This window comes from Vigna angularis, chromosome 5, assembly GCF_016808095.1.
Source record: "Vigna angularis cultivar LongXiaoDou No.4 chromosome 5, ASM1680809v1, whole genome shotgun sequence".
Lineage (NCBI taxonomy): Eukaryota > Viridiplantae > Streptophyta > Magnoliopsida > Fabales > Fabaceae > Vigna > Vigna angularis.
Window position 1 is genome coordinate 21,121,870 of NC_068974.1, and position 12,686 is coordinate 21,134,555.

A 12,686-nucleotide genomic window follows, 5' to 3' on the forward strand; every position below is an offset into this window, starting at 1 on the left:
ACGTGGTAAACATACATACATAAATAATTTATTTGGCAAAAATCCATATTAACGTAATCATTGGGTTAGCAACATGCCGTTAATTATTATAATTATACATACTTCCCCTCCCCACCATAAGATAAAAATTTACATATCAATGGTATCCAACAATATGGATTTGAACATGAAAAATTTATCATTTCACAACCATATTACTTCCAATTTATAAATTTTTTTATAATAAACTATTATATTTAATAAATAAAAATAAATGTAAACAAAATTTGAAAATAAAATAGTAATATTCATTAGATGGTAGTAAAAGAAAATATTGTGAACTATCATGGTGCTTTGAACATTTTCTACATTTGTTTTCAGATATAAACCTTAAAAGGGGAATAATATTCCTATGTGCCATAATTAATGGATCAGCGTTGCTAAAGTCATGCGCATCCACCTAGATAATGCATATGTAAATCAAACTTTTTCAATTCAGATACAATTCATTTTCTACCTTTTTTTCAGTTATAACATATGTTTATAAACCCAACATACACTAAAATATTAATTATAAACCTCTATTCTGTCACTAGATTTAGAAATTCAGTTTCGTCACGCTGTTTCTTTCCACCAAATATGAAAATGAATTAAGAAGAATCTCATTTCCCCTTCTTTCCAGATTTAGTTCTCTTCTACTATTGTCGTATTTTTCCTTATAAAGTCTACTGATATATATTAATAATAACAATAATAATAACAAATAATAATATTAATACTATTGATGTTGTTTTCAATTTTATGAATAAAACTATATTTATTGTATTTTTTTTTCTTTATAGAAAAGTTGTGAAGTTCAGAAATCCGCTATAGAGTTCTTGAATTTTCTTTTCCTGTAACGGCTAGAACTTTCTAATACATTTCTTGTGTGATTGACAAATTTATGTTAAATACATGAAATTTATAGAACTTTCTTATTGTATTTTGTTATCTTGAGTTGTATTGTGATGGCACGTTTTGCATTGTTTCTCTTCGTTAATAACATGTTAATTTGATAAGTGAATAACTTTTTTAAAATTAAAAAATTTAAAAAAATCACAAATTATCACGTAATATACATTATTCATCCTCTAATTTAAATATCGTTACCATAACAAACTAAATTAACTGAAATTAATTAAAATTAGAATTTCATTGAACAAGAAAAATAACATATTGAATAAATTTTGATGAAAATAAGAAACAAAGTAATATTTAACCTAATTTATAATAACAAAAACAAAAATTATTCAATTGTAGTTACAAGTTCAGAATGTGTTTATGTTAAATACATGAAATTTTTATAATTTATGATAAAATTGTTTCATTATGTACCACTTAACATCGAAAAGAATTGCAAACATAATAATTGAAGAATATTCAAAATAATAAAATCAAATTAAATAAGAGACTAAATACATTAATTTTAAAAAAATAAAACTAAATTAAAATAATTTATAACAGTCAGAAGAATTTTTTTTATAATAAGAAGAAGAAAGAAATATATTAATATCACTTCATTCTCACTTGAAACAGACTTTCGTCCTCTTCTAGAAACATATCAAATCACATGACTATTTGACAGATGGAAAACACCACTGCATCTAATGATGAAAAGGTTGATAGTGAGAAAGACTTGATGTAAGAAAACGTTAAACTTAACCATGTGTTTCATTTTCTTTTTCATTTTATCTTTAAATTAACATGATCAACTCACTCATTTAAATATTTTTCAACATAAACTAACATTTCTATAAACTAAATTAATTAATATGTAAATTAAAAAATCACTTGTTTCGATAAATCAGAATACACAGAAACTAATTTTAGACAGTGAAAAAAAAAACTTTAGTTTGTTATAGAAAAAGGTTTTTTTTTGAATGATCAGTAATACTAAAAAAAAGATGATTTTGTGTTATTTATTTTATAGCACTTGCCTACTTGTGTCCTTGGTGCTTGCCTACTATGTAGTATATGATATTATAAAAATTAGGTTATATTATTGAATAGAGAACGAATATAAATCAACGACTTTCTCTTACCATGTTTCATATATAAAAGGGTTGGATCATGCTGGCTTAGTTTGCAAGAGTTTGAAAAGTAAGAAAATGGAGGAATTGGTGAAGAAGAATGGAGAAGTTCTTCAAAGAGGCAAATACTGTGTGACAGGTTCCACAGGGTATATTGGTTCATGGCTGGTGGAAGCTCTTCTTCAAAGGGGTTTCACAGTTCATGCCACTGTCAGAGATCCCGGTTAGTATTCATCTCTAATATACTAATATAATAGAGTAATTTAGATTTTTTATTATATTTTTAATGTTATTTATTTATTGTATTTTCAAAATATATTAATATTTAAATATTTTAAAAACCCTTTTAAAATTAAAATTAGCATATCCTAAACAGAGGAATAACACTAAAAAAGTTCAGCAGATAAGCTGAACTAGAATAGGAAAAACTAGCAATCATATATCATTATAGAAAATTATTGGTTTAAACAGAAGTTATATGAAAATCATTAAATTTTCAACCATAATGTTTAGCTAACAAGTTCCTTAAACGCACAAAAAATTTCGTTAAAATCATTATATAGAAATCAGTAGTTACTTTTTTCGAAACTTTTAACATGAATTCTGTCGAATTCTGAGGTCATTGTCAGATATGGACATCGGAGAAAGAATATAATGTGTACTTTTGAGTAACAATTAGCTACTCAAATTTAAGTGTTTCTGTGTTTTTAAGAATTTATATTCGAACTATTTATGTAAATATTTACATGTATGTGTAAGAATTGAATTTTGGAAGGGAAGTGGAGACAACTAAATTTTCATTTGAATAAGTATTCTCTAATGTAATAATATTTTAAAATAAAATAAATAATATAATAAATTAGCGTGACTTTAATTTTTTTTTAATTTTTCATGATATTTATAATATTTTCATTATTTTGAAAATAAAACATTTGTTTTTACTTCACATTTTGCTCTTTTTTTTTGTTCCATTTAGCATTGGTCTCTTTGCTGAGGCTTTTACTTGCAACCCTCAAATTTTTAAAAAGACCATTTATTTTCTGTAGAGATGACTTTCGGATTACATATTAAAATTTCTATATAGTATAATTTGGAATTCATTTTTTCTTCTAGATTTAAAATTTAAAAGTTATTTTTTAATTTTAAATTATATAATTTAGAAAGAGAATTTATGAAGGTGCAGGAAGAAATAATCATTATTACAGGTAACTAAAGTTTTCTGCACCCTTTCAAATTTTACCTCCCATCCCATCAAGCATTCCAGAAAATGTTTTTCGTAAAAGGAGGGGTGACTGATTCCGGAAAAAAAAATTCCAAAAGTGTCTATTGTATTCTGAAAGATAAATTCAGGAAGTAATAGGTTGTAAAAAGAAAATGATAGGGTGCAAGAAGTAGTTTCCTTACTGGTATCCTATAAGCCCATTGTTGATCTCTTTTGCTGAACTACTCTGTTATTAGACTCTAGCCTAGAACCCATTATTAAGTTGTCTATTACCAATGCTTCATTTTACTGTTAAACTAAAATGTTCATAGAAATCTCACCATCTTGTATATACCAATCTTAATGAGTAATTAATCCAGGAAGTTTAATACATCTAAAATTAATTATAACTCAAACTTATATTGTGATTTATACTAATAAGATGTTTCATTTTCCTATCATATAAAGAGATGATTTCTTTAATAAAAAAATTATATTTTTATGCAAAGGACATTCTATTTATAGAGGAAAACATAAAAGGGTAAAAATAACAGACATTCAGGATCAACAAATTTTGTAGTATCTGATGGGCTAATGAAACTCAAAATCAAATTATGTCTTATTATATGCTTGATTTTGTTGATTACAAATATTTCTATATTTTAATTATTTATGACTCATTCTTCACTTTCTTGTGGCTATGTAAAAGCAAAGTCATTGCATCTTCTGTCTCTGTGGAAGGGTGGTGACCAATTGAGATTTTTCAAAGCGGATTTGAATGAAGAAGGAAGCTTCGATGAGGCTGTAAAAGGGTGTGTTGGTGTGTTCCATGTTGCTGCCTCAATGGAATTCAATGTTAGTGAGAAAGAAAACAATGGTAATGCATTGAATGTTCAGTGCTTTTTGTTAGAACCTGACATACACCACAAAAACTTTTCACTTCTGAACTTTCTATAATGGTAACAGATAAATATTCTTTGAATTGAACTTGCAGAGGTTTTTGTTCAAGAAAACATAATTGACCCTGCTATCAAAGGAACCATAAACCTTCTCAAGTCTTGTTTGAAATCCAATTCTGTGAAAAGGGTTGTCTTCACATCTTCCATTAGTACAGTCACTGCCAGAGATAGCAATGGAAATTGGAAACCAATGGTGGATGAATCTTGCCAAATCCAACCAAAAAATGTGTTGAATACTCAAGCAAGTGGATGGGTAATAAGTGATGTTTTTTCACTTGTAATTTACACCAGATTGGTTCCATTCCTTAAGAACTTTCTCTATGGTGACAGGTTTATGCACTTTCAAAGCTTCTCACAGAAGATGCAGCATTTCAATTTGCAAAAGATAATGGCATTGATCTTGTGTCAATAATCACAAGCACTGTTGCAGGCCCATTCTTCACTGCTAGTGTACCAAAAAGTGTTAAAGTTCTATTGTCCCCTTTAACAGGTGATTTTTAATGAGAAAGTACTGTAGGTATGCCTAACAGAAAAAATGTCCTTAAGTACTAAAATTAATATCTATTTCAATAACTTTCATTCAATTCCTGCATTTGTGAACTTAAGCATCTTTTATGACAAGTTCTTCAAAGAAAATGTACCTCTGTTCTGTGCTTCTATCTGCATCATGAAGTACAAACAATCCAACATTAGATTGTACACAAAATTCTACATAAAAGAAATATTTGAGTTATTATCACTTGACTCTATTGATCATAAATGTAGGTGAAACTGAGTATTTCAAAATATTATCTGCTGTAAATGCAAGAATGGGATCAATAGCTTTAGTTCACATTGAAGATATATGCAGGGCTCACATGTTCCTGATGGAGCATGCCAAAGCAGAAGGGAGATACATATGCAGCAGCCAAAGTTGTACATTGTCTAACTTAACCACTCTTATTTCCAGAGTGTATTCATGTTCTAACATCTGCATGAAGGTTGAAAAAGTTTATGACAAAGTTCTCTCTGACATCTCATCAAAGAAGCTAGAAGATTTGGGGTTTAGCTACAAGCATGGCCTTGAAGATATAATTTATCAAACAGTTACATGTTGCTTAGACTACAGTTATTTACCTCCTGTTTAGGTTGCAGTTTTTCATACCATTAAACATGATTTGAAAAACTCAAGTTTGGTGTTTGTCACACAAATAGATGATGTACTCCTCTTCCAAACCAACAACTTCCTTGAATTTTGGGCATGTTATTTTCTCTTACCATAATGGCTACAACATTTCTTAGCCATCATTAATTATCAGTGAAATAGAGGCCAGACACCAAAACTTTCAAGCATGATATATATGACAACTAATTAGACCAAGATTGTGATGAGTTGAAAAACACCAAGAACTTAAAGTTATGTCTTAATCTCAATCAACTACTTCAATAGTGGCTACTCCTTATTTTGAGTTTGTAGAGTGAATGAAGGCAAGACAAGAGGTTGATAGAGGCAAACCTGCTGAATAGGTCTTTGGTCTAGATTGGGACCAAAGTCATTTACAAGAAGAAAAATTCGTTAAGAACTAGTCGTAGCCAAAGGGGTAATCGTAGTAAGAAAGGTTAGTAAGGTCAAAGTCTAGTAATATCAAAACTATTTGCCATTTTTGGTGAGGTTGAGCTATTTGGTAACCACCTCTTACCCTTTCATTGTTTTAATATAATTTTAGGTACATGTAAACCAATATTTTATATAAATTTATGAGTAAGATATTTTTTAATTAAAATACACAATTTTAATATAATTTTCAAGTAAAGCCCTAACAACATCTTATTTTTTTAATTGTAGAATTATCATATTATTAATTTATTATAAAGATATAATAATCAATAAGATACGAGTTCAAGTTAGGCAAAATAATTGACAATACATCTAACCAAAAATTTGAAAACAATGAATTTATAGTTCTTCAACCATATTAAGATGTTTAATTTTTTTTAATTTTTATTTAATATGAAATTAGGAGTAACAAAACGAGTCAAACCTGACTCGATATTGACCTACTAAAAACAGGTCAGGTCGGGCTGGCCTGTCAATTGAAAATGGATTGTACTTTATAACTCAAGTTGTTGGACTAGCAAGCTAGTCTACTTGTTTACTTATTTTTCTTTCTATCATGTAAAAAAAAAACTAATTCTTTTTTATTTTTTACATGAAAACGAGTTGAAAATGAGCTGATGTCATACTAATACTAGAGTGTTGGGCTACCAAAAACAATCGGGATTACTCAATTCAACATAAACAATGACAAAATCAAAAAGAAAAAAAGATAAGTCGAATTAATCTAAAGATAAAACTGTGTTAGTGTAATGAAGTCAAGCTACTGACTATTTACTGAACTGTCAAACTTGACTAACCATGGATTAGTTTGGAATAGATTGAATGACACTACTTGGTCCTTTTTGCCATCCTATATCAAATTTAAACTCACTTAAATTTTTAACAAATATCAACATCTACTTGACAAATTAAAGACATTAAAGAGGAAAGCCCTTAAAATGGTTCATAAACTTGTTAGATAATTAGCCAAAAACAGATTATGATGGTTTCTGTGCTCTTATTGTAAGTCAACAACACAAAGCTAGGTCATTTTGCAAATTGAATCTTATCAAAGCATGCTAGACTTCAAAATTTGAAATAGGAGGAGTTTCATTGAATGACCTCCATTCCAAAGTAACGAGGGTTAGTAGAGACATTTATGAGGTGCATGTGCCATGAGAAATGAAAGCTGTACAGATGTTACAGTAATTAAGTGACACTACCAACCCACACTAAGGTACAACCTCCGAGGACTCATGCCCTTTTCAAGTGATCAATAAATTTACTCTATCAAACATTTGTTTCTACATGACTTAGTTGTGAATACCTTTAATGGGATTAAAATATTGTGATATTAAGGAGGAGAAGAAAATAATCTTACCAAATTTCTAAAATAATGTTCATCTTGCCAACTTTGAGAAATTATTTTCTTAAATATCTTTTTTTTTTCTCAAATATCACCTAACTAAATTCAGGCTTATTCTAGTTACTAAATTAAAGCATTTTACTCTTTGTGGTAAGAATTTAATTTTTCCATGTCGGAAATCAAATTCTGACCAAGTTTTCCATTTTTTATAAAAATTAACAAAAAATATAAATCAGTACTAATAAAAGTAAATAATTTGTATTTGTATTTTTATTTGGTTATTAGGTTTTTAAATAATGAACAAAATCAAGAGCAATTTAAATACCAAACTAAAACAACTTAACATGAAATTTAACTAACATATATTAAAATTAAATTAATAAATGTTTAAATACATTAATTATAGTAGTTTTAAAAATATATTAATAAAAATAGTAATATTTTCCTAAATTAAGAGATAAGAATAATATAAATAATTTCATGTGATAAATATGAAAGATGATTTTGAAGAATAAATAAATATTAATTATAAATGAATTAATATTATTTATATTAATGATTATTAATAAAAGTTAAAAGTAACATTATTTATATGATACTCACTTATATAATATTTTAATAACATGTTCAGATAATTAAATGTACAGTTTTGTAAATCTTAGTAGTATTCATCTTGAAATTAAATTTACTACTTGTTATAATACATACAATTTATTTCAACTTTTAAACATAAGTTTTATATTTATGATATTACTTGCATACTACTTAAATCTTTATTTATTAATCCAATATATATATATATATATATATATATATATATATATATATATATATATATATATATATATATTTATATTTATGATAATAATAACATGAACATTAACATGATAAACTCAAATTCATAAATTATATTATTAATCCTTCGTTAACTTAATTTTTAAATTTATATTAATAATCATTAATACAAAATATATTAATTAATTTTAAATTAATATTCGTGTACTTACTTGTCAAACATATTTTTTATTTTTATCATATGACATTGTTTCTTAAATTTTCAATTAATAATATATTCTTTTATTAGTACATTTTTATATTTTTAGAACTACTCGGAAAATTTTATTTAAATATTCAATAATTTTATTACAAATTGCTTTTACATTTTTATTTTAAAATAATATTTTTTTAAATACCATTAAGTAGTTCCATATATTAAATTTTTTTATTTTATTATTAAAATCATTTTAATTTAATTCAATATTTAAAAGCTAAGAAAACTAAAGATTTAATTTATTTTTTTATTATCATTTATTAAATTATTCATTTTATAATTTTAGAAAAAAAAATGGAAAACTAGTGAAAAACTAAAACTTACATTGTTTCAGGAACTTAATTCTTTAGAAAAATACATGGACGTGGGTTTATTAGATAATTTTATTTTAAAAAATATTATTTCCAAACAAATTTCCAAATTTCCAAATTTGACATGTAATTGTCATCTGATAATTTTATATATTCCTGTAAAAAGAGACATCAGAAAGAGACCTGTCTTTGTGTTATGACATATGGGTCCAGACCTTATCTTAAACTGTTACTGTTCACATTATGATGCAATAAACTTCAAGGTTGCATAACTGACAAAAATGGCCATTAAATATTAATAAAAAACCTTCAAAGCACAAAGTGAAGAACAGACAAAACATAGACCTCATCTCTGAATATCTCACTTTAAAAATCAACTTTATGTTTGTCCTTAAGTTTAGAATCACTTCTCTCCCAGCTAGAACCAAAACCATGACCACATGCCATTTATTTGGTGTTACATTAAATACAAAATGAACAATTTGCCATTTATGTACTAGGTTGGAGCTTCTCATTTTGAGGAACACAACTTGTTTAACTCAAATAAAAGGTTAACAAAAGTCAACCACAACACTCCCACACAAGATTTATATATGGATTGGATCATTTTAATGATTAAGGATGTAAAATAAAATATGTAACTATTTACCTTAATTATTTTATAAATAAACTATTATTTTATACACAATTAGCTACTTATTTTATGAAGATAAACCAGAAAATAATAGTTTATTATCTTTAATATATTTGTTAATTATTAGAAATATAATCCAAACCAAAAGTTTTTAGTGGGCACTTGTGGAATCTAACATTTTGGTTGCATTAAATTAAACCAAATGGAACTAGGGTTCTTGCATTTTTCAATCAGCCTATGAAGTATTTAATTGGTTAGTAGGTTTTCTAGGTTATTACCAATTTAAATGGCTCTGTTCTTTAGACTTTCAATTAATGTAACACCGACAGATAACCTGCATGGCACTGCATTCTTGAAGAAATGTTGGAGGGACAATTATTAAATCTGGTTTAGTACAATCTCACAAGTCTTGTATTTATTTCTGATTCTTGAACCTAAGGTTACCATGTGCAGATGTAAAAATATTCATGACCATTTAAAAAATAACTTACAAATGTATGAATGAGAGGTTCACACAATGAACATGAAGAAGCAGAATTGACTCGAGGAAAGAATCAAAATCCTTTAAAAGATTACAAACTGCATCCACAAGGCCAAAATAAGGGAATCTACAAAACTACACAACATGTAAGGCTTTTTGAGTTTGATTTTATCCCTTTGGTTCAAGGTTTGCAGATTACCACAAAGCAAGGAAGAAGAGCTCTAGGATTGAGCAAATAAAGCTCCTCAATGTTTGAATATAAACCAACTTTCCCAGCCAATGAATCAAATCCTGTTTGTGCTGCCATTTCCTGAATGTTTTCTAGTGGTCTATGAACCCTGCCAGCAATTACTCTGCACACTATTAGTGCTTTTCTCAGTGATGGTTCATCACCAAAAATCTCTATGGACTCAAAAGCTCTTCCACTTGTTGATGTTGTGAAGACTCCAATCCCACCCTTGAGCTCCTTCTTGGCTGAAAAGCCATTCCTTATGATTCTGCAAACACAGCACTTTTCTGATAGGCAGAGACTAGAAGAACCATTAAGGCCTAGAGAGCATGCAACAGTAGTGCCATAGAACCTCAAAAGTTCATTTCCATCAGCTAGACATCTTGGATGCTTCTTCTGGAGTTTGCTGGCTTTGATCTTCACCATCTCCCTGTACTCTTCAAATCTTGCAAGAGTCTTTTGCATGTTGTGCACTTTCAAAACTCGCTCAATTCTACCACACTGGTTTTCAGACTTCAACCAGCTAGTCCTGCATATGATCTCCACTATTTTCCTTGATGAATCTCCTTCCACGAGTTCAGTCACTGCCAAGTCAAAACTTATTGTTCTTAAAAATGAAATATACGAATATGATGCCATAAAAATATCAAAAGAGACTACAAATACAGTAACAAACTTGGAGGTCATTAAACACTTCAAAACCAATTTTGAATTATGTAGGTTGGGGCGAAAGGGAAAGATTTTTTTCTCCTAGACACTTTTGATTTTTTAAGGGAAAGCTGCTGGGGAATCCTAAGCATAGTTATAAATTGGAAAGGTAATGGAAAAAGTGAAATCAGTTTTGTTGTAACAAATTAAAAAAGTATGTTGATTTATAATATTAATATTCCTCATCTCAACAGAAAAATCTATGTGGATCTGATATAGAAGTTCCCAGAAAGTTTGTGGTCAGAAGAATGTTTGAATAATAAACTTGAGGGTCACATAAAAATTGAAGAAAAATAAGAAAAGCCAATGATGTTGTGAAGTTTACAAGCACATTATATTTGTGTAGGTGGATAGAGTGTGGACCTTCAACATGAAGATAGAAGCCAACCATGAGACCAAACAAGACTAACATAAATATTTTGTTAGGAAAAATAAAAGAGAAAACAATTGTTACCAGCATGCTTAGACAGATGATGAGCTTCAGCAGCATCCCATTTGTTGAATTGCTCTCCACATTTGTGGCAAGTCACAGTTGAGGACCCGTTAGAATCTGTCTCAAGAGACAACCTAGTACTGGGTTGAAGCCCAGGAGGACCAGACCCTTCTTTATCTGATAAGAGGAAAGGAGATTTCCTTGGAGGGGTGGATGAGGTCCTAAAAGAAGGATTAAAGTAATGCATTGTAGGGTGCCCTCCAGGGCCAGGAGTCCCTGGCCTCAGAGTCCCCACAAAAGTTGAACCACCACTACCTCCACCAGCATTGCTGCCACCACTGCCAAGTCCTTCTTGGAAGCCTCCATACCCAGTTATTTTCAGCTCACACCTTGAGTTGCTTAAAATCACCTCATGAGTTATGGGGTTAAGGAACTCACTGCTTCCTATGGATCTTGGACTGCAACTCGGTGGCTTATCAAGGTGCCTCTTGCTTCCATGGATTACATCCTTGAGATTTGCTATGGACCTGGAACACCCTGACCTCCCTGCTCTCTTGGTCAAGATTGTGCTCAAATGCTTCCTTGTTTTGGGGTCATGAACATCAGATGGTTCAGATTTGCAGTGTAAAGACTTCTTCAGAGAGAACCAAACTGTTGGCATATTATCCTTAATGCTTCCCTTTATCTTCTTTTTTTCTTCCTTCTCCATACACTCCAACTAGACTCTCCTAAGTTTCTGTGCTTTTGAACTTAACTCCCTTACAATGCTCACTCTCAAAAGGCTCTATCTCCATGTCCCCCTTTTCCACCTTTCCCTCCCTTTGCCTAAGTGAAAGCTGAGAGAACTGAGAAAATACTCAAAAAGACAACAGCTTCAGCTTCTTTCTGCTTAAAGCAAATAACCCCTTTTTTTCTTTCCAGAAGATCCCTTCACTTTCCAAGAAACAAACTCAACCCAGCTAAAAACAACAATACCTAAGAGGAAAACATGCTTTACAAGAGAGATGAAAAAGGAAGAAAATTCAAAAGACTACACCAAGGTATTTTATCAAACACCTTGAAAACTCTCAAGTACAGATGTTACCATATGAAGAGAGCAGGGTGAGGGCAGTTCTGATTCATCATAGAGAATGAGTTAGGGCAGTTGCATAGGAGGGTGTCCGTGACCCCATCAGAGAGCAAATGAGACAAAAGGGACTCAAATTCAAAGATGATAGACACATGAATAACAGCATTAGTTAAAAACAGGGGCGTTTGAAAAAACATAACAAGAATCTTTAGCCCTTGGATATGGGATATCGGAACATGACAACTAACTTGGACAAACTAGGTACTGTGGCACCATTAAATGTGAGTTAATCAAGTTGTACCTTCCTTCTTACATTTTATGACAGAAAAAAAATGATGAGTTTAATTTATGTTATTTAAACAGACATGCTAAAATCATTCTAGAGTAAATTCATTCTAGAGTAAATTGCGGCAAGTAAATTTATTTATATTAGTAAAATAAATATATTTAAGTACAGAAGTTAATGGTGAGACTAATGAGAAGAAAGAAGACAGTGAGAAAAACAAAATATTGTTTTATTTTGTTGAAAATAAAGAAAAAGGGGGGAGAAAACAAATAACTCTAAAGGGATTAATTGTTTTAAAATATACACAATATTAAAATATTACTTTTAAGAACAA

At 29.3% G+C, this 12,686-nt stretch overlaps 2 protein-coding genes across 2 annotated transcripts; one reads left to right on the forward strand and one right to left on the reverse strand.

Annotated features, from left to right (window-relative positions):
• The first annotated feature begins 1,603 nt into the window (after positions 1-1,603).
• On the forward strand, positions 1,604-5,440 carry LOC108339270 (dihydroflavonol 4-reductase). The gene is made up of 6 exons (XM_017576409.2): positions 1,604-1,643; positions 2,029-2,271; positions 3,959-4,126; positions 4,244-4,461; positions 4,539-4,698; positions 4,974-5,440. Exons 1-6 carry the CDS (start codon positions 1,604-1,606, stop codon positions 5,333-5,335), a joined length of 1,191 nt encoding a protein of 396 aa, XP_017431898.1. The 3' UTR covers positions 5,336-5,440.
• Positions 5,441-9,670: 4,230 nt separating this feature from the next.
• LOC108340834 (uncharacterized) lies at positions 9,671-12,332 on the reverse strand. The gene is made up of 2 exons (XM_017578436.2): positions 11,019-12,332; positions 9,671-10,440 (listed from the first exon to the last, which is right to left on the reverse strand). The coding sequence occupies exons 1-2, from the start codon at positions 11,704-11,706 to the stop codon at positions 9,809-9,811; spliced, it is 1,320 nt and encodes a 439-aa protein (XP_017433925.1). The 5' UTR covers positions 11,707-12,332; the 3' UTR covers positions 9,671-9,808.
• Positions 12,333-12,686: the final 354 nt, after the last annotated feature.